General features: G+C 33.3%; 1 protein-coding gene across 2 annotated transcripts in view; it reads right to left on the reverse strand.

Moving 5' to 3' along the window:
* Positions 1 to 298: 298 nt before the first annotated feature.
* Positions 299 to 23,468, reverse strand: part of LOC106474852 (synaptotagmin-7-like) — a 69,479-nt gene continuing 46,309 nt past the window's right edge. For both annotated transcript variants that reach the window (XM_022380090.1, XM_022380096.1), the window contains 7 exons: positions 22,635 to 22,921; positions 21,931 to 22,015; positions 19,841 to 19,994; positions 15,061 to 15,177; positions 12,532 to 12,701; positions 2,982 to 3,090; positions 299 to 2,026 (listed from right to left, as the gene is read on the reverse strand). In XM_022380090.1, the coding sequence (XP_022235798.1) occupies positions 1,719 to 2,026; positions 2,982 to 3,090; positions 12,532 to 12,701; positions 15,061 to 15,177; positions 19,841 to 19,994; positions 21,931 to 22,015; positions 22,635 to 22,912 (1,221 nt within the window). In that variant the 5' untranslated portion in view covers positions 22,913 to 22,921 and the 3' untranslated portion in view covers positions 299 to 1,718. The remainder of the gene's footprint in view (positions 2,027 to 2,981; positions 3,091 to 12,531; positions 12,702 to 15,060; positions 15,178 to 19,840; positions 19,995 to 21,930; positions 22,016 to 22,634; positions 22,922 to 23,468) is intronic.

Consider the following 23,468-nt stretch of genomic DNA (forward strand, 5'->3'; position numbering starts at 1 on the left):
TAAATAGTAAATATTTTAGAACCTACTAAACTAGCCAGAACAATCAGATATTTATCAAATCGCACAGTGGTAGACAAATATGGATATTTTAGGCCCTACAAACTGCCAGAACAATCAGATATTTATCAAATCACACAGTGGTAGACAAATATGGATATTTTAGGACCTACAAACTGCCAGAACAATCAGATATTTATCAAATCACACAGTGGTAGACAAATATGGATATTTTAGGACCTACAAACTGCTAGAACAATCAGATATTTATCAAATCACACAGTGCTAGATAGTTATCTTCTTTTTTTGTCCAATTCAAATTAACCATTATGAAAGAATAGCTATAATAGAAAAAGGACTTCTTAAAACCCTTAATAAATACGAATATTTTATGATCTACAAACGGACTGAACAATCAGATATTTAAAAAAATTCACAGTGCTAGATACTCAACGTTTTTTGCCCAATTCAAATAGGGCATTATGAAAAAATACCTATGATAAAAAATTACTTTTTAAAACTGTTAATAAACACGGATGTTTTACGACATACAAAATGACGGAACAATCATATATATATTGAAGTTCCTTTTTTTTTACCCAGTTCAAATCGGCCATTATGAAAAAATAACTACAATAAAAAATTAATTTTTAAAACCCTTAATAAATACAGATACTTTAGGACCTACAAACTGACAGAACAATAAAATATTCAAAAAATTTCACAATGTTAGATACTCAATTTTTTTTGTCCAATTCAAATTGGCCATAATGAAAGAATAGCTATAATTAATATAAATGCACATGTATGACACGGTTTGTTAAATGTGTTCTGTTCTTACTACACTGCAGCAAATGTACGTAAAAATATTACTTTTTCTACACATAGAAATAAAAACATTGCGTGTTTGAATCTCGGTAACTAGCAATCGATTATTAAACAAAATGACATTTTTTTTTCACCACGCCCAATTTATACATCTATTAATGTGGTCAAAATCTTTCTTTCGAAGGCTTTTTACTGCAAAACTTCAAAATTTAACATGTTTATGTGTTTATTACCACTTTTACATTTTGACAATTACTTTTAATTGACCGTTTAAATTTTCCAATAATTTCATGCTTACATTCCATCTTCTATATTTTCAATTTTGCAGTTTTATTTCTTACCTAAATTTCAAAAATCAGTATATTGAACTATAGAGATTAATGTTAATATTTTCATAAACTTTATTTATATATATTTATAATTAACTGATACTTAAAAAATGTCTCTCCGTTCTTTCAGTTTGATTCTTAAAATATTCATTAAAAAAACAATTATTTCAGGTGCTAAGTTTGGTTCCTTTATAATATAACTACGATTTCGAACATAAAGCACCCAGCAAATCACTAATTAAAACCATTAATTCTACATATATGCCCCACAACATTCGGTTTTAAAATACTGAACCTATCTATAAACGATCCCATTTTGGAAATGCTGTTTTAAAACAATGTACAGTAAAACTTACAGTACATTAACATCTGTACGACAAATGTTTCACAACAGGAACACCTACATCCAGAGACGACTACACACGGATGAAACGCTTTTCTCTTGCCATACCAAGTCCAATTCTCTGGACTGACTGAAGATTACACAGCTACAAGACGCTATTGTATCTGTTACATCCATAAGTCTATATTCTAATTCCAAGCTAGTTACTTGTAAGCCAGCTTTCACAATGCTTTCAGTCTGTGCCACTGCGATATGGCAGTTCTGGCTTTAGCCAGCATGTCACACCAGTGTTTGGACTCGGTGGGCCCGCTCCTGGAGGATAAGATGACCTTTCCAATATGCTCGTTTCGTCCAATTGTGTCAAAGTCCATGACCGTTACGGACAGGTAAGTTTCCCGGATGTGTTCCCAGGGTACGATGAACTGAAAGGTTTCGTTAAACACCGGATTTAATGTCCGGTTATGGATCTTAGTTTTCTTTTTTTCCACCCGTTTGTCTCCTCGATGAAGCCACACCTTAACGTATGGATCTAAAAAAACAAACAAACAACAACAACAAAACAAACATGTGTAAAGGTTTTCAAGGACAAAACACTAGCACACTAACTACGAGACTCTTTATCCCATAAAGAGTTTATTAAATTCGCAGCTTGTTTATTACAATAGATAAAAAGTTTCTTTAAAGAAGTGTTTTGTGAGGTAGGACAATCATCATTGGACAATCATCGTTAACCTAATTACTACATATCCTTGTTAGCACTACGGAAATCAAATGAGACTTTCTTTATCCCGAGAAATATATTCCATTCGACAATTCAAGATGTTTAAATGTTATCAAAGTTACTCGATATGAATTGGATAATAAATTCTTAAACCAATTTCCCCAGAGAATGATATCATTTGTATTTCTACTCTTTCATTATATAAGAATGTCTTTGACTGTCCGGATGTCTTTGACTTAATGTACGAAAATTTTATACTTACCAGGAACTATATGAAATCATGAAATCAAGAAATTGAACAACTCCCTACAACTAAAAAATCAAAGTTACTTTAGATATTACGGAAAAAGCTTTGGAAAAATTAAATTTGATTAACCACTCAGATCTCAAGCTAGTCATCATATGAATTGTGTTAGTCAGGTCATGATGTTTTTATTTCAATTCGTTTTAAACTGTTAAGAAATTAAAAAATCTCACATATAGTAATACCTTATGAATGACACACATAAGACAATTGTTAAATTACAAATCCTGGTCTGTAACCGCAATCAAACTATATTTCCCATTTAGAGTTGAAAAAATTGAAAGCTAAATGTAGCAAAATATAAATTTGTTTTCGTAAACATCTCTGGAATGAGTTCATTGTGACAAAATTTTCATTTTAATCTAATCAGATCGAGTTTTAGTGCCAGCAGTGAGACGTCTGATTTTAAGTATTCTAGATGAAAAAGTCAGATCTCGTGCTTCCTAAACTGGACTTTACCTGACGACCCGTTGATATCCTTAGCTTTCAAGTTCCTTGCCTTGATAAGAGAAATGGACAGCTCACTTGTTCTAGGGATGTAAATGAGTGTCACCAGTATCTCGCCTAACTGAAAAAAAAAAAGAATATCGAATCCTTTATTAGTAATGATACACTACTGTGGTTAGACCGTTTCGCATTACAATATAGGATGGGAAGGCTTATCACTAATAACACAAAAACATGATCTGACTACTACTTATTACAACATACATACCTGATAGAACACCTTATCACAATCATTAGGCCATTTTTCATTATAATACATTTCCTAGATGCAACGCTTATTAGTAGAACACACTTGAACTGTTTATTAATACATGTGGATTGCTGAAGCTCGTAGTTCGATGGACAAGATTTGGCCCAGTTCACGTTGCTAGCGTGTTTCACAATCTTTCACTCTAAAATACGTGGATATTGGTTTTATTTAACAGTTTTGTACAACCTCACGTTTAACTTAAGCCAGATTTCTAATTTGTTGCTGCTCAGCTTCATATGCGCCTACAGTAATGGTTCGTATAACCAGTACACGTACTCTTGCAAACATTTAGGAATGTTTTCAAAAGGTGGGGGAACGTACGTCAACTCCAAGAGGAGTATTTCCCACACGACCATTAACGAATTCGGAAAACACCCGGTGGTCTGTTGATCCATCACCCTATATGCCATAAGATCAGTCCCTCATAGCTATACAAACTATTTAAGCATTGTCCGATAGCTTGCACACTACCCACAGACCATTAAACTGAGGATGATATGGTGATGTGATATCCTCACCACTCCTAATATGGGAAACAGCTCAGAAAGCCGTGAAGTGTTAAAGTTAACTCGTTGATATGCATCTATTTTCTTGGAACCATGAATGATAACATTCATTGTTCTGCTAACTTATCAGCTATTAACAATGCTAAAATATCAGCATATGGAAAGACTTCAGTCCACTTAGAGAAATAATCAGTTGTGGCCAGCCTACATGATTGTCTTTTTCGTTTGCTTCTGAGGAGGGTCAATCTATATTTATGGTAATCCACTGTGGTGAAGAAGTAATCATTCTTTATTACAACACTGGCAAACTCCCTGTGCAGGCGGGTAGTATAAATACTATCATTCAACATTTTTATTGGAAAGTGCCAAACCTTGGTGTCCATGAGCTTGCTACAGTGCGTGAAACTCTCTGGTCTCCGATATTCGTATCAATTAAAAAGCTTTTGTCTAAAGGCCCTTGGAACCACTAGCTGCATCACAATAAGCACTCCATCCATGTATGGATTAAAATAATGGTAGAATTCCCCTCCTCTACCTCATACAATTGCCAAGGGTTACAAGCTTTCATGCTATATTCACAAAACTGTGTTGGTCAAACATTTTGCCTGCTGTATGGGAACTACGACACACCATCTTGTACCCGTGAGAGCACAGATCTGACTTCATTATTATGTACAAAATCTTGGTGCTCCTTCATTTTAACTACAGCTACTGGTGACAATCATGTACTCTCTAATGGCTAAAATGTGCTAACTACAGATGTTGAGTGCATTATATTAAAATGGTTTTGGAGCCTCGCCATGTTGTTGTAGACCATTTTGGCACGTTTCTTCATACTATATCTGAAGACCGTGTTCATGTCAATGGGCCTTCTCATTGTAAAAGACTCCATCGCAAGACTGTCATGTCCAAAGCACACCTTTCCTCCCGAGTGGGTTTTACATAAGTCATCTACTGTGCAAGGACAACTGTTTCCAAGCATTCGTTCCAACAGTTCGTGAATTTTCACTTGCTACAATAAGAATTTACTTACCAGAGTTGTGGTACGACTTATTGTAGGTCTCTTTCTGGATGGTCCTGGTTACCACTGATGTTGGTCTATGTCCATATTTATTTATTAATGTAATTAAGTACAAAAGATATTCACAACTTGAAAATTCTAAATTCCCGATTTGAACAGATTTTTATGATCTGAGTCTATGAATATTTTGCATTGGAGAGATCTTTTAGATACTCCTTTCCAAAAGTAAGAAAATTTGTGGTAGCACCAAACTACCTATAAAATGTCAAACAATATCCAATTATTGTTCCACTGGGACTTGATATAGGCTTTGGTTGTCACGTGATCTTTTAATTTGAACATTCAAAATCGTTTTCATATAATGTATTCAACCCTCTGTACATTTCTAGTTGCACGTAAAAGTTTGTACAGTGTCACTTTGTTTAATTGTGCATCATCAGTACATCTACGATGGCAGATCAAAAGTTTCTCCACCCAGACAAACATATGATTTTACAAGAACATTGGCTATTCTGTAAGCAGCTCAGTGAGATATTTCTTCTGGTTCTTAGATGTTCTAGAAGATCTTTATTTGTTCTCTGACGCAGTTTGGATGAAATACCACTAGACATACATCCAGTGTAACTTACTTCTTTTTCACACTCACATACCGTGCATACTACAAATCCAGCTGGCAATATAAATGGCAAATATTACTAATTATATACCAACACTATTATTTATCTTGCTTTCAGAGAGATTACAAGTGGAGTAAATGTGACTTGGTTTATGGGGAATAAACAATGTAATTCATGTATTATTTCCATCCTGTATTTGCTTGGCAAGTAGTAGCACTTAAAGGTGTGACTTAAGTTTCCTTTGAAACACTGTTCGGTAGAATGTAACCTGTTTTTGGTAGTGAGTTGTAAACTAAGGAACCTCAGATCCACAGTCTGGCACGCTAACTGGGCTACGCTAGCTCGAACATGCACGAAATTGCATTGAACGAGGAGGGACTTCCCAGAAAAAAGTGCATACCCGTTTGTAATTAAGCAGATTACACACACATAATATAACTTATTGTAAGCTACTTCAAGGGATCTTCTTCCCTAATGTCGTGTAGCAGATGTGGAATTAATCTTGTGGTTCCTGTGAAATGTGAATAATATAACAGACTGAGAGTTTGGAAACTTACCAGATATTATACTAAGTGCCCCCCAGTGGCATAGCGGTATGTCTGCGGACTTACAACGCTAGAAACTGGGTTTCGATACCCGTGGTGGGCAGAGCACAGATAGCCCTTGTGTAGCTTTGTGCATAATTTAAAACAAACAAACAATTATACTAAGTTATTGAAATGTAAATCCTATAAGAGAAATATCACAATATCATATACAATAAATGTCTGAAAGTTTCCATCGTAACGCGAGAAAATTGGACTGCTTATCAATAAAGCACTTAGACTGATTAGACTATTTAGAAGAAAAACTCAATACCCAAGTAAAATATTTATGTATATAATGAATGAACCAATTATAGTACTTATCAACATTAATGAAAAAATAATTAAATAGTTTGTCATTACAAATAAGATTAATTCAACTTTATATGAGTAATTTTTATGTGCTAACGTAGTAAGAAAATGACACAGTTGCGGCCATGGACGGCAAGGCGAATTCTAGGTTATTCGAAAGGGCAAAGTCACTAACGAGTAGGCGAATCCTTAGAAGGGATATTCCTATAATGAGATTGTGAAATGATGTAGAGTCAAATGATACGATATTTCGAAAAAAGGGAGTCTTCAACGCTCTATATGGAAGTAGAAAACTACATAGCAAAGAATTTTGGATAACAACAGGCTCCAAAACCATACAAAAAACAATCTGGAGTGCTACCTCCATCACAAAATAAAGCTATGATTATGATAAGAACCTTTCGACCCCAAAATCCATTGTGATGAAGTTGGGCATATCTCACAAAGTTAATAAGCAAGAATGAAAATCGATGAAGGTTCAAGCTTTTAGTTACGCCTAAATATCATTTTATGCATTTATGAGAAAGATATTCAAATGAACAGCAGTTTTATTCAACCAAATATCTGTCAACTTTCCTAATGCAGTCCGAATGTAATCCTTTACCAGCATGACACAATCTAATTAGGTTGTTTATTATTGTAGCATTTGAACTGATTACAATGCGTATTGAGTAAACTGATTGGACAGTTTATTAGTATAAACGTGAACCGACTGGAATATTTATAAGGATAACACTGTTAACATTTTATAAGTATATCATATGAACTTATCAGCGTAACATTTAAGCTAATGGATCGGCATGGCATAGTGGTAAACGTGCCCAAATATGAATTCGAGGTTCTCCATCCGTTTCAGTAAAAGCGCACTCCTCACTTTGAGGCCGTGAATGCGCTGCAAGAGGGACGGTCAATTCCCACTATTTCATCATGGCCTGGCATGGCCTTGTGGTTAAGGCGCTCGACTTGCAATCTACGGGTCGCAGGTTCGAATCTCTGTCATCTAAATGATCGTTCTTACAGCCGTGAAGGCGTCATTATGTGACTGTCAATCCCACTATTCGTTGATAAAAGAGTAGCCCAAGAGTTGTCGGTGAATGGTGTTGACTAGCTGTCTTCCATCTAGTCTATCACTGCTAAATTACGCATGGCTAGTACAGATAACTCTCGTACAGCTTTGTGTTTGTTTGTTTGTTTTGAATTTCGCGCAGAGCTACACGAGGGCTATCTGCGCTAGCCGACCTAATTTAGCAGTGTAAGACTAGAGGGAAGGCAGCTAGTCATCACCACCCACCGCCAACTCTTGGGCTACTCTTTTACCAACGAATAGTGGGATTGACCGTCACATTATAACGCCCCCACGGCTGTAAGAACGATCATTTAGATGACAGAGATTCGAACCTGCGACCCTCAGATTGCGAGTCGAGTGCCCTAACCACCTGGCCATGCCGGGCACAGCTTTGTGCGAAATTCAAACCAAACCAAACCAATAATCGATCACAGAAAAGTAACCCAACATTTGGCGGTGGGTGCTATCAATTAGCTGCTTTTCTTCTAGTCAATATTTCAAAATTAGGGACTAATTAAACTATTTATCAGCGAAACACACGAACTGATGAGATTGTATATGAGCATGACAAGTTAACTAAGCAGATTATTTATGTGCATTATCTTGAACTAATTATACTGTTTGTCATTATCAAATACAAATTACTGTTATTTAGATGATTGAAAAATGACCAAGTACAATTTTGAAATTAAGAAAATTATATTTTTTAGTAATCTTCAATTAATTAAAATATATTCAATTCCGATGGCATGCATTACATAAATTATTAATTCTTCTTACCTTTTTAATAATAATTTGTGAAACTAAAACCTACTCTGCTGTAGAATACCAAAATGACGTAAAGATTCCTTTGTTATACATATATTCAAAAAATAATACAGCGAAAAAATATTTGTTATTGTTAAACACAAAATTACATAATAAGCTGTCTGTTATGTGTGCACCATAGAAAACTAGTTCCAAACTTTATAGTTTTTAGCTCTCAAGTTTACCTCTGAGCTACCAGTGGAGAGGGGAGCAGAAAAAAAAACAGATTACTAAAACACAGATGATGTTAGTGACGTTAACCTTGACCCTATTACATTCATTCAAAATTTTTACCGAATTGTATCTCCCTCTAACGTGTAAGATATTTTTTAAAAGTAACTTTAATAATTAATTTTATTTCGGTTTCAAAGAACAGCATTGAAACATAAAACTTGTCCAAAGAGGTTTATCAGTTGTTGAGTATAGTACAATAGGGTATATAATACAGTTAGAAATACTTTTAAATCAATACGAGGCAAAAAACTTTATAGTTTATATTTCAAAGTTTGCATACAGCATGATATGGTGTCAAATGAAAATTTAATCTATACTGTTGCGCTTTAAGCGACTAAATGGTATTACAGATATAAAGACAGAGATAAAAAATACTTTCTTGAATCAATTAAACATTTTACAAGTGCAAATTTTTTTCTCAGTAAAAAAAGGAATCAAAGAATTTTTGTTGTTGTTGTTCATAAACAGAAAACTACACGATAAACAATCTCTGTCCATCACGGGTATTGAAAGTCGTTTTTTTAGAGTTATAAATGTCGCTAAACAGGAACCGTAATAAGAATCTCATGGGAAATATGATGTATTTCACTAATAGAAACACGTTTATTGATGTTATTACTCATGGAAATATATGTATTCTATTTATGTCTGTACTACGGTCAATTCGTTTAATTAAACAATTTTTAATCTGTTTGTTTGTTTTGAATTTCGTGCAAAGCTACACGAGGGCTATCTGCAGTAGCCGTCCCTAGAGGGAAGGCAGCTAGTCATCACCACCGCCAACTCTTGGGCTATTCTTTTACCAACGAATAGTGGGATTGACGATCACATTATAACGCCTCCACGGCTGAAAGGTCTGGTTGAACGGGGATTCGAACCCGCGACCCTCAGATTGCGAGTCGAGCTCCCTAACCAACTGGCCATGCCGGGCCATTTTTTTTTTTTTTGGTAAGACTAACCAGAACTTCAGTATCAGGATAGCAATGCATTACCTTTGTTGACAGGGAAATTTTACTTATTGCTATGATCCAATGAACATTTCAGAAGTAAAACTTTGCATATTTTACTTTTTATTAGTTCACATTGTTCATATTTTATCCAATCAAATTGTTTTCACTCATGTGCCTAATTATCTAGTGTGGTTGGTGGTTATTTGCCAAGTTTGGTCAAAGTAATATGGCGATTCCTGTTTGGATTTGTAAATAATTCTTAATTCGAATGCTAATCAGACTTTATCATTTATTTCAATGCAAAACAATTAAACTTTAAACACTGGGGGTGTCGATGTGATGATTCAATGCATTTTAATTTTAATAAATTTTTGTTTTATGACATTACATACTCCTGCTCCCCGGTGGCTCAGCGGGAAGCCTGATGGATTATTACACTAAACATTGCCTTTCGATACCCGCGGTGGGCTCAGCAAAGATAGCCCATATTCGCCGTTAGAATGATATAATAAATTAGCGACATTATTTATTGGATTAATGTTTAGTTCTGAGCTATTTAAGTCATTTGATTTAATCAAAAGTTATTGATAACCGTTCTTAGACAAATATCCCCAAAACGATCTTCTTAAACACAATGGTAAGACTAAATTGGTTAGTTAGTTAGATCTTTCTTCTCTTTTCGAATTAAGAAAAAATAATTGATAATTTCATGTATATTATTGACACTTAAAGTTAGAGCTTCAAGATTTTATGACGCTCAGGTCACAAAAACCTTATCCACCAAGACTAATGTACTTTTTTCTCATCAAGAAAACTCTGAATTTTGTCAAAAAGAAAAGAGACGAAACGCCAGGCCCATCCTACTAATTTACTACATGTCCACGAGTTAGGTCCCTTCCAAGAAGTAGTACCATTTCTCAATACAGGCAAATAAAATAATAATGAATTTAGGTTACTTGAGATGTACGAAAGACATTCCAAACGAAATACCCAATTATGCTTAATAATCCCAGAATATTATACCAAGCCTGAAAACAAATCGCATCTGTATTTCTTTTATTGAATAATTAAGAGAACAACAATGACAAAATCAATAACGATCATAACAATGCAAAAATTCAGGGGATCTTCTCATTATTTACAAGAAATGGTACACTTGATACCGATCCTTGTAAAGATCTACCACTTCTGATCATCACTACTTCCCCACAGTAGCACAGCAGGATGTCTGCGGACTTCTAACACTAGAAACCGGGTTTCCATACCCGTGGTGGGCTCAGCACAGATAACATATTGTGCAGATTTGTGCTTACCAATAAACACACAAAATTAATTTAACATTTTTTGGTAATCATACTTTCTATGGTAGGTTTAACATTGAGTCTTCGAAAACTATTTTTCCTGCTTGAAAACTCTATGATGTATTTTAATAAGACTCAAACTCTACGCTAATAAATAAAAAGTAAACAAGATATTTCAACTGAAAGGTTTCTAGCAGACTTGTATTGAATTATAAGCTTCTTGCTAGAAATGCATTTTAAGTTCCAGCTAGAAAAACAAATCCTTAGATGTTGTTCCACGATACTAGTAGCTGTCTGATACTTCTGATAAAAATGCTTTGGTATATTTAATACACGTTAATCACAAATATGCACGTTAATTGCACGTTACAATTATAGCGTTTACTTTTTTTCCGTAAAATCTTAAAAAGTACCAGATTCTATGCTTGAACAACTTACAATATATACTATTTATAACTAATTTTTAATCTGTTATCAACTTATATGTAACCAGCACTATATAACTATACAAAATAAAATAAATCTCACTTTATTTTAAATATACAAATAAATAACAAATTTAATTACATTGTTCTAAATGGTCGATATCAGCTACTTCAAAGGCGCTAAGAACTCGGCGGAAGTAGGGTGTATTTAACAGGACAAGCACATTGTTTATTGAAATTATTCAGTTCACGAGAACAAACGAACAAAAGAGCTAAGCTTAGGTGTTTATATCTCAAGCTGCAACTTCTAGTCACAATATTGATTACCAATGGTGGCATGGTAACAGATCTATGAACCTTATAGTGTGTGCATTACACATGCAAAGATGTGAAGGAACATACATAACTCTCATTATAAGGTATTCTACGTGTATAATACGGACCCAACTACTTTTAACTGTGGGGCAGTTACGAAATTGTTTGTTTGTTTGTAATTAAGCACAAAGCTACACAATGAGCTATCTGTGCTCTGCCCACCACGTGTATCGAAACCCGGATTCTAGTGTTGTAAGTCCACAGACCTGCCGCTGTGCCACTGGGGGGCAGTTACGAAATAAACGGAACTTCAAGCAAGTACAGTAGTAACTTCTATTAATTATATATACATATATAGTTTGTTAATCGGCTGACTAAATTATAATTTTTGAATCTCATTAATGTTGTACACAGTTAAGCTTAAGAGAAAACTTTTTTTATTTTGAAAAAAAATAAAAGATTATGTTTACATGAAAAGCTGTATTAGAAAATTAAATGTTTTAATTGATATAAATTCAATATTATGCAAAAATATTTTGCATTCTATAAATCATATATTTAAAAAAATTATTTTTATGAAATTTCAGACATGACCCATGGGACTCCTAGAGTACCCTCACGGCCCCAGTTTGAGAAACGTTGGTCTACAAAAAATAAAAATAGATTTTAACAACCAACACCTAAATCATCGTTCTACTACAGTTATAATAGTTTCTGCTTTATTTATATCACAGAGTTCTAACGGTATTACCATCGATGATCATCACCTACATAGTTAATTTTGTAAAATAACCCAAAATAGATTTTATATCTATATATGATTGCAATGAATTTATCTGTGTATTTTAAAAAGTGATTTAAAACAACAATACAAAAGTTATCAGTATATCTAGTATAGTTATTTTTATTTAAGTTTATAAATAATCTTCTAATAAACCATGAAGAGTTACTATGTAATTTAATAAACAGGATGGAACTTAAGCATGTACCTAGTATCTTTGTTTATTCTTTCAATATTCTTTTTTCTAAAAGTATCTGTGATCAGATTTGAATTTAATATATTTAGACATATTATACCAAATATCGTTTCTTTAGATAAGTTACATTTACTCACTTTTGTGTCTTCTGCCGGTTTGATGGATTTCCAGAATGTTGGCTTCTGAGTAAGATCGAATTGGCTTAATGGCAAATAAACATCACCTATAGGATCGTCTCGCGTGAAGCGGTCATAGTCGAAGACATGTAGATAGAGAATGGATTTCTGAAGTTTATAAAGTGGATAGCCTAGACAACATATAAATACAGACTGTCTGATAAAGTATGAAATCAATTACAGTGAAAATGGTGTAAAAGGGAGAAGAACTGTAACATTGATAAGAGATTTGAAACCGAAACTATGACGCCTGTGAACTCTTTTTTCCTCCGAGAATAAAAGTAAAAGAACATAAAAATCATATGGCAAGAATTTACTTATTAAGACAAAAGGATTTGACTATAGGGAATAACGTTATTTATCCGTTACTGTTATATTTAATTTATTCACACACAAGTTTTGAAAATGACCCATTAAATCTGTCAAGATTTTTCTAAGAAAGAGTGTTGAGTTATGTTTGTTCACTGAGAAGTAATTCCAGACGCAATAAGTTTTAACATATACTAATTTTCAAGCAAACGTTTATCTTTATAGAGCCTCGAAGTCGGCGCAGTTTAAAACATTTTACGCAAAACGATATGATGAATAGTATAAATGTGTTCCAGCACAACTTGAGACCATGTAACGGGTAGCTGTGGATAAAAAATGTTTCGTTACACATTTTAAAATGAATATACCATGACAAATGTGAGCAGTGTTTTGTGCTAAATACAAATTAAAATGAGTTAAAATATTGGCAATGTGTGAATAACGATAACAAAATTAATTGGAATGTTATTAAAATAAGGTTGGGCATATTTGAAATTGACATGCTTTATGTTTAGATGTTGACTTGTTCTTTGTTCCACTCAAAAAAAAAGAAAGAAAGAAAGAAGAAACAAGATACAATTTGTATGCAAATTAATGCAACGAGTGTAATTCAGTCATTAATGAATCACAGTTAGACATCAGGAAAACTCACTAGACATACTACTTTCTAGTGTGATATGAATGTGTAAAACATGTCTAAACATGTTTAAGTTAAAGAGTACACTTACGAAACGGCTCAACAAATTTAAAAAAGAAACTCATAACACGACCATGATAAAAAACTAATGTTGTACTGATGTTTCCAAGACGACGATGATATATGAGGCATTATAATAACAAGATTAATTTTGTACAGTCGTCAATAACCTGCATTTTACTCAATCCCGTGAATATATCATTACGAAAGTAAAAAAAAACTTTGCTCTTTCTACTTTTTTGGAATTTCAATACTAAGATAACATTCTAATCCCTGAAGAAATCTCAGCCTTAAAATAACTGTCACTAAATAGAAATATACATGTTACACGGTCGAACAAAGACAATGCCATTCTTAACAAAAATGACTACTTGAGTAAAATGCAGGTTATTCTTGACGATTCTGCCAAATTTAAGATCTTAAAGAATGACTCTTTTATCTCTTACCATCCAACTTTGGAAAAAAAATCCAAATATACCTGAGAGAACTTAAAAACAAAACGACCAATTTTAACGAAGCTTCGTGCTAGAATATAGGTAAATTCCATGGAATTAAACTTGGGTCAAGATATAAAGATGACTTACATAATCAGTTGATACACGGTAACACGTATGTCTCATACACTGATTAAACGATACAGAATGAAATACTCCATTTTGCTATAGATATGATGTACTTACATATTGCAGTTCCCATCGCCTGTCGACTTGGTTAAGAAGAACTAGGATGGTTAATCAACTTTCTGATCTGAAAGTTTAATACATGACTGCCAGAGCGCCGTCATCTGACAAAATCTACAAACTTTTCTTCAAATTAAACATTCTGATAATCATCGATATTTGTAGACTATGTAGAATGAAAACAAAGTATGTTCTTATAAACATGGCAAAAGTTGGCTAGAATTTGGGAACTACTAGTCATTTTAGTGGGTAGCAAAATCTGTTATTCTGGAATATTGCTTTTAGGTTTTTATTTTAATATTGTTCTTATACCCTCTACTCGGCAATATTTATTGTAGAAAGACTATTTTTATGTGCAGACTAAAGATATTATAGAAAACGTTGAATTATCGGTTCAAGAGACACACAAGTTTAGCTTGGGGGTAAGAAGCTGCTTTGTCGAACAGGAAGTCTTGTAAATGTCTTCCATCAGTACATAGAAGAAAACCCTTGAAAGTTTCTAGAGACCAGAAAGTCAAACAATGGGAAGAAGAGATAGTTTCCAAATTTGAAAGTAGAGTTTGAACTTGAAAGACTCTAGTTTGTTTTTTAAGTTTAGGATTGTCGTGCTTTTGTATTATGTTTAACAAAAAAAAATCAAACGTTTCGTCAAAATACTGCTGGTAAAAAGTTAGAGCTCTAGAAAAGTAATGATATAAACAGGTTCATTCATGATCGCATAGAAAAGTATCAATAGAGATTATGGCCCAGGCAAATAAAAAGGAATAGTAAAGTTTAAACCATTACAATATTTATTGTTCTTACCCTCAAAATAAAGTGTTTCATTCCAACGAGGATTTAAAGTCCTATGCTTGACTTTGGTTTCCAACTTGTGTTTCTTATCTGGCAAGAGATACACTTTCACATAGGGATCGCTTGTTCCTAGAATATAAAAGCTATATATCTTTACTTTGGCCTGGTTTTTAAATTTTGATTAACACACAACATCATAGTCATGAAAGTCAGTTGTTCCCCTTTTTTGTAAGCAAGTTATACCAGTCTTATATAAAACTGTTAATGTAAACTGTGAATTTTAAGCTTGTATCAGTTCTATAAAATCCTCTTTTAAACGAAACAACAAAAATTGACAATATCATTGTGAGTATAAAACCGTGGATCTTACAGTCAATATATTGTTTTGCAAACTATATAGGTACTATAAACATTCTAAATTGTTTTTACCTACGTTACCCATAAACCCCAAAGCAGCAGAAGCCAATACATTTTGTTAACAAACTGGTACTCCTATGACGTGATACGATTTGAAAATAAAAAACAATTGTTGAAATCTCTTTGACGGAAGAAAATTGATTTTGTAGTCAACGTTTCGACCAAACAATTGACGACCTCGATGAATACCGTTTGGTTGAAACGTTGACCGCATAGTTCGTTTTCCCTTATTGCGGTTTTAACCAGTTTTTTAAACTTGAATATATTTTTGCTGCTGCTTTGCTCTAGATACTTTAATATGAGCTTTATCAGAGTACTTGTAGAATACAGAATACTTTCAGATATATTGAAACTTATACTATGTAAGAAACTTGGAAAAAAAAAACAGGATTGGAAAATAGTGAAAATAATGGCCAATAGATGGTGCGGTCAACTATAAGTATCAAATAATTGTGCCTGTCGCAAAACAAGTAACTTTTGTTTGTTTGTTTGTTACGACAGGGTGACCAGATTTCCAAACTAAAAACTGGGATAGCTCAGTCCTCGTCCCTAATTTCAATATGGTTATTACAAGTTTGAAATAACTGAACTTTTATTTAATTTACTTTAAATTATTGAACTGCTCCACAATATTTTCAAATATATTACATTGGCATTGTTTTTGAAATAATTTCAATTACTTTATTTTTTTGTCTGATAGACACAAAACAAATTAGCAAAAATAGTCAACTTATACATCCAAGAAATCTTTAATCATTCATTTTATCCAATTTATCTTAAAACAGGCTATTTCGTGCCTGGATTTATTTAAGGATGTATAGCATTTTGAAACATACCACTTTTAGGTTTTAGCATTACCTTGAAACGTTTTAGATATATTTTTGTGAAGAATGAATTGAACGTAGTAATTCTCTTTTTTTTTTCATTAAATTGTCATAAGATTCAGTACATGACTGTGTAAAGTGTGTTTTAACAATGAGCACTGCCTCAACTATCACCATTCAGACCTGCTCAGACCTGGATTTCTCACCAAGCACAGATGGAACTTTCGAGAAAGTTTAGCAGCAGGAGAGTACGAGTTACAAAAACGATCAAGTCAAGTAGACCTATTACTTTCGTGGTTCGACGTTACTGACATTTTGATGTCTTTATCTTAAAACTAAGACGTTTTATACGTCTTGAGAACTCTTCTCCGGACATCGAGGCAAACTACCAAAAAACATGACTGTCCCGACAAGACCTGAACGTCTGGTCACCCTAGTTTGCAACCATGCACAAAACTACACAATGGGCTATCTATGCTGAACCACCCGCGAATATCTAAACCCGATTTTTAGCGTTATAAGATTACAGACATACCGCTAAGCAACCGGTAGAACAACCAGTAGCTCTTTGAAGGTATGGCTCTAACAACACAAGAAGCAAAATGCTCTTATAATATTATAGAGGCTGTTACACATGTATTACGTAGAAACATTGACATACCATAACCATCACGAGACTGTGAAAAGACAATGTAGAGGTGAATATTTCTCCCATTTGAATAGGTCACTTTATCATAAAACTTTTTACAGGTAGTGAACTGATGTCTTAAATCCTCTCGCATTTCGCTATTTGAGAAGAGGTGTCTCGAGACTCCGATACAGGCATGTTGAATATGACGGTTAACACTCTTACGATAAAATAAAGTACTCTACTAACCTCAAACAAACAGAGCATGATGTTTCCAACATATAGCAAGTTCAAATAGTTCACAAGAAACATCTTCCCTTAACAAATTCAACTATATGAATCTACGATCGTTCGTTTTTGAAATATTTAAATGATTTATAATTAATGAATTGATTATTTATATTGTGAAATTTTGTAAGTTTGTTTGTTTTAGAGAAAAGCCACATTGGGCTATCTCCTGTATCCACCGCGGAGAATCGAACACCGGATTTTAGCGTTATAAATCTGTACGTGGACTTACCGCTGTTCCACCGGTGGACAAAAATGTGTAACAGCGGCTCTCATGCCACTAAAACCGTATAGAGAAGTCTCTTTCATCAAATGCTATATAAGGCTATTTTCTACGGTTTGGTTTGATTTGAATTTCGCGCAAAGCTACAAGAGGGCTATCTGCGCTAGCCGTCCCTAAATTAGAAGTGATAGACTACAGAGAAAGCAGTTAGTCAACACAACTCACCGCCAACTCTTGGGCGACTCTTTTACCAACGAATAGTGAGATTGACCGTCACACTATAACCCTCCCACAGCTGAAAAGGCAAGTAGGTTTGGAGACGGGGATTCGAACCCGCAACTCACAGAATGCAAGTCGAGTGCTCTAACCACCAAGTCATGTAAAACAGAATGATCCAACCAAGATTTCATGAAGCCTAGCGTGACCTATAATAGTTAGCGCGTTTGGATTATGAATACGAGGGTTCCCTTTTCACGGCAAAATGCGACTCGTACTTTGAGGCCTTGGGTGTGTTATAAGAGTGGTGGTTAAATTCTGCTATTCGTTCGGACAAGAGTAGTTGATTAATTATCAATTACGGGCGGCAACATGCAGATAACTCTTTGTGCAATTTTCCTCAAAACGTCTGAAACAAATACATTGCATAATTTGACTTAATTAATACGTTATTTTATGACTTTAATAGCTTAGAAAAAAGAAATTCTGACATTTGTTAGACTATCCACATTAGGTAAAAACGTAAATATTTCAACAATGAATAGTGCAATTTTTCACTGTCGTGAAGTTATGAGGGCAGATAAGGCATTAGTGGAATATTTAGCATTATCCACAGTGTAATAAAGAGTCTCTCAGGGTTGTTTGATTTATATTCTAGCTTCAAATATCATTATGCAGATCTTTATTAAAGTTCGATTGTATCGTCTTAAGATTAAGATACAAGATGAACTACACAACAAGATCAACTACCTTACTATTCAAAGATTAACCTTTAGATCAACTATTGTATGATATTCAGACTAAACTACAATACCAACAATTGTACTATTCACAGATGAGCCTTCAATACTAACTATTGTATTATATTCAGACTAAACTACAATACCAACAATTGTACTATTCACAGATGAGCCTTCAATACTAACTATTGTATTATATTCAGACTAAACTACAATACCAACAATTGTACTATTCACAGATGAGCCTTCAATAATAACTATTGTATTATATTCAGACTAAAACTACAATACCAACAGGTATAATATCCCAACATTATACAACTGGATCATCTACATTACTAATTAAATTAGATTATCATATAGTGACCTACTCTCAGATTAGACAACTACTGAGTGGATTTTGGATTAACCTACCATATTAAGTTTTGAATGGTCATCAGATTTACCCTAGTGTCAGTATTTAAGTGGTATTCAGGATAACTTGCAAGATCAACAATTACATATATTTAATCGTGTAAGGATTTACAAAGTAAACTATCCAACTGTTGTTTTATCTTCACCAAAATAGTATTTAATTAACTGCTGAGTTATCCTCAAAATAACCTTATAAGATCAACCACCATATGATTTAAAAAAAAACAATTATTATATCATCTCCGAAAAAGCCTTAACTGATAAATTACTGAACGAACTTCAAACCAATGCTATTTAATCAACTACAACGTGATCTTCAAAATATCTTTACTATAGTCACTCTTTCTTGATCAACAGCTCCAATATCTTCAAAACAATATAATTAGTCAATGTCCAATAATATTTATTACCTGTATGTTTTTGTTCAACAAGTATATTTCTGTCTGCAAATTTATATGCATGGATATGCAAAAAGCAATTTTATGGATTTAATAGCGAAATATTGATTTATTTTTTATGCAACACTATAAACTCCATCTTACCTGTACACCATGTAAATCTGAACCATTAAATTAAAACTGTATATTTTCTAGATATTCACCATGAATGTATTTTGTGGTAATATTAATAAAATTACAATGTCACAAAGAAGCTGTAATATTTTACCAGGTGAATTACACTTAATAGTAGAAAAGGCGCAGTAAGCAACATATCGGTATGTGTACCGTCATAATGACTATAAGGCTATATATATACACACAAACACGTAAGTACAATGGCATAAAAGCTTACATGTGTATATAGGAATGTCTTGACACGTCAACTTCTTGTTTCTCTCTATAGTAACTAAACATGCGTAGTCTACATATCTGTATTGTTAACTGTTGCTTTGTTACGTGTCATTTATATTATGATGTTAATCGCTGCATCGGCAACAAAATATAATACGTTAACTGTGTAAAACGATAGAACAATCAAACTGGTTCTTGTTTAAGCACCAATAACATGTAAAATGGATATACAACATATATAAAAAACTTACCTATGATATCCTTGGCAGGTAAGTCTCTACCTTGTATAATCTTTAGGGCCAAGGTAGAATTAGAGAAGTTATACTCCAGACTAAATTGTATTTGTCCAGCTGGATCGTCTGGTTCAGCCATGGCATTAGCGAGGTCTGCAGCTTCCTCTTGTTGCTGTAAACGAGAACGTACAGAAATTCTACTGAACTTTGTACAGCAAGAATAGACTTATAACCACAGTAAACAACTACTAAGTTTATAAGTATATAACCACTAAATACAGATATGCCTTACTGGGAAACCATAAGTACTACTGACCTCTTACCATTTTATAATCTAAAACCGAATCACTCAACACAATCTTACTAAATGTTTTATCTCAACTAACAAATACTGCTACATTGACTCTGTTTACACTTGAAATTTAGGTGTGAAACTTCGTATGTGGAGAATATAAGATAAGTCAGACTTAGCTATCCATGTCAGGTCTGAATTTAAAAACGTACTTGCTTAAAAAGACGGTGATAAAAAACATCTAGACACCCATTAATTATTTTCGCATATTGGTGTTATGTATCCGTCATTTCTTGTACAGTTTCATTAAACTATCTATCAGAATGTAATTTCATTATTTAGGAACATAATATCTTCAAACCATAAAGAACTACAAAGTCACGTGACAGACTATAGGTAGGTTGCTGTCGTATGGAATATTTCCGTTTATTATTCAGAACCTTAACCAAGGAATGAGGTGTGTCATCCTCTTTGTTTTCAAGTAATTATAATGGCAATGTTCTTTTGGGCATTACACATAGATTATAAACCAATGCCTGTGTGTTTGATTGTATTTTCATAATATGAAATTTTGTAATTTTTTGTTACAATACAAACAAATAATGTGTATTGAACACCATATCCACTTTTATTTAGCTCAATGTAAAGAAAGGAAATAAAAACAGAAACTTTGTCCTCACTAGAGAAGAACAAGGATTCGCAGCTTTAAATTTCCACGGTTACGGTCATCGTAAGTTGTTAACTGACACACTTTTTTATTTCAGTTTCACTGATTTAAAAAAATTGCTTTGACTCAATGATTTTTGCATCAGATATTTATCATAAATGAAAAAAATTCATTATTCTATTTCATAAAAAGGACGACAGATCAGCCACAACGACAGCAAACTAGAAACTGCTAAAATTCTTACCATTTTCTGGCGCTAAATCTTTAGCAAAACCTTCTTGCATCAAGAAAACTAACCTAGACAATTTAAGAAAATTAAACGAAACTCCATCAATTATCTGAAAATTTCCAAAAATGTTTTTATTACGGCCTTTACAGTTATAATTTTATATTGATTTTACCTATAAAATACATTTGTTTATTAACGTTCTTTTGAAATTATTTATAATATTATATACTTAAGATAGAAATAATTAGCATATTACTTAATATAATATTTTCACTGAAAGCGCATAACCTCGGGTATAATTTAATTATGTAACATTTTAGGTCAAGTTTTTAGTTCATTACTTTATATTGCACTTTAATGTTTTTTTATACCTGCGATAACTCATTCCATTTTTACTGATAGATAAATAACTAGTACAAGTACACTTTAGGCCTATTAACTTCATAATGTGAGATTCACCACAGCACGTTATCTGTTTAATACTTTAACTCAATACACATTTTTAGTCATATTCAGCGTAATGATGGTGTTGTTATTAAGACCAAGATTGAAGATAGTGGTTTGTTTGTTTTGCAATTAAGCACAAAGCTACACAAAGGGCTATCTGTGCTCTGCCCACCACGGGTATCGAAACCCGGTTTATAGCAGTATAAATCCGCAGACATGCCGCTGTGTCACTGGGGGGCTCAGCGTAATGACTTCCCAAATCTTTCTAAATTCGTGAAACCCGGTTTATAGCAGTATAAATCCGCAGACATGCCGCTGTGTCACTGGGGGGCTCAGCGTAATGACTTCCCAAATCTTTCTAAATTCGTGTATATCTATCCATCTATTTTGTATGTTATGTTGTAGCTATTATAAATTATACAGTGATTTACTGACGTAATTAAACTTCGACTACTACTTTTCTTTCGTATTACCTCGGCTGATGGTAAAAGAGAGTGGAGAAATGAAATTGGTCCTTGGATGGTGGTGCTAGTGTTCTCTTTCTCATCTTCGGTAATGCTAAAAAAGAGGATTTGAATATTTTTAAAATTTAGAAATAAATACACATATCAACTTATTTTTGTGATGAACTCCACTTTAGACGACAGATATTCAATTCTTATACGCCTGTGGTTTGAAAGCCTTTAATAGACACATTAGGTGAATGAGAAGCAAAACATCTGCCATCTAATGTAATCTTTATCAGAAGCATTAGACTTATTGGTTTCCAATGTTTCTCCATCTTTCGACGTTCACACTACAAATAGGATTAATTCTCATACGTTATACAGTTCAGTTCAAAACTTAATTTTTATAATATATGACGTTATTCTGTTTTAAATCAAATAATACTTTTAAAGGACATAATGTTTGAAAGGGCTTTCACATGGAAAAATCATAAAACTGAAAGTTATTTTCATAGTGTTAGTACATCCAATAAAAATGCATATAAATAGTAAATGGTATAATTCTAAAAAATTAGGGAACAAATGTATGTCTGATGTTTTGTTAATAAAACTATCATCAGGATTTATTCCTGAGCTTTGTTCAACAATGTTGAATAACTTAATCCTTCCTTTTAGCTTAATGGATGTGGAAGTTACTTAGGGTCTTTTGAGAGACACATTCTGACACTCACAGCATTGGATGTGATGCCGAGGGTCCCACCAGGGATGGTATTAATCCTTGTTGAATGCGGTCCTCCACGTTATGCCTTGAAAGTTCTTTCACTTCGTCTGCTTGACCTGTAGGTGGCGATTTCCCAAACTGCAGTGATTCTAGTTCATCTCTTGCTGTCTTTTTGTGCTCAATCTTCCTGCAGTAAATGTAGCAAAGGAACAATGTCACACTCATCGACACTAGCGCCGCTAGTGTTCCTAAAACTGAGGCTACGATGATGGTGGTCATATCCATCATTAATTACTTCTGGACAATTGAGAACAAAACAAAAAGATAGATACATGATATACATATAATTCAGCAAATGCAGGTAAACGTAAATATAAATACTTTATCACAAATTAAGCGTAATTAGCAATGCTTTTATTAACAAATATAACTATTAAATGTAAATAGTATGCATGATTTGATTTTAAGCCACACATATTTGAATAAAGTAAATTATTCAATACATTATTCAATAACAATGACATTTGCCTTACATTGCTTTTTTTCTTTTTTGCATGAGTTACGAACTTTTCATGACACATTGTAGGTAATACTAAATGTCCAATAATAATAAAGACAGATAGCATTGGTAGTTATGTTTAATGATAAGCATAAGATTTTTATGGTACGAATAAAAAACGACAACTTTTCTCATATCGCGTTTGCAATCCTCAGACATATATTATGTTTACTCAGACCTAAGACATGTAAACTTATGAAATATGCATATATTCAGATCGTCTAAATTTTACTTACAGAGCGATCTTAATCCTTTCTCTACCTAATAGAAGTAAATCCGCTTCGA

This window comes from Limulus polyphemus, unplaced genomic scaffold (assembly GCF_000517525.1).
Source record: "Limulus polyphemus unplaced genomic scaffold, Limulus_polyphemus-2.1.2 Scaffold143, whole genome shotgun sequence".
NCBI lineage: Eukaryota > Metazoa > Arthropoda > Merostomata > Xiphosura > Limulidae > Limulus > Limulus polyphemus.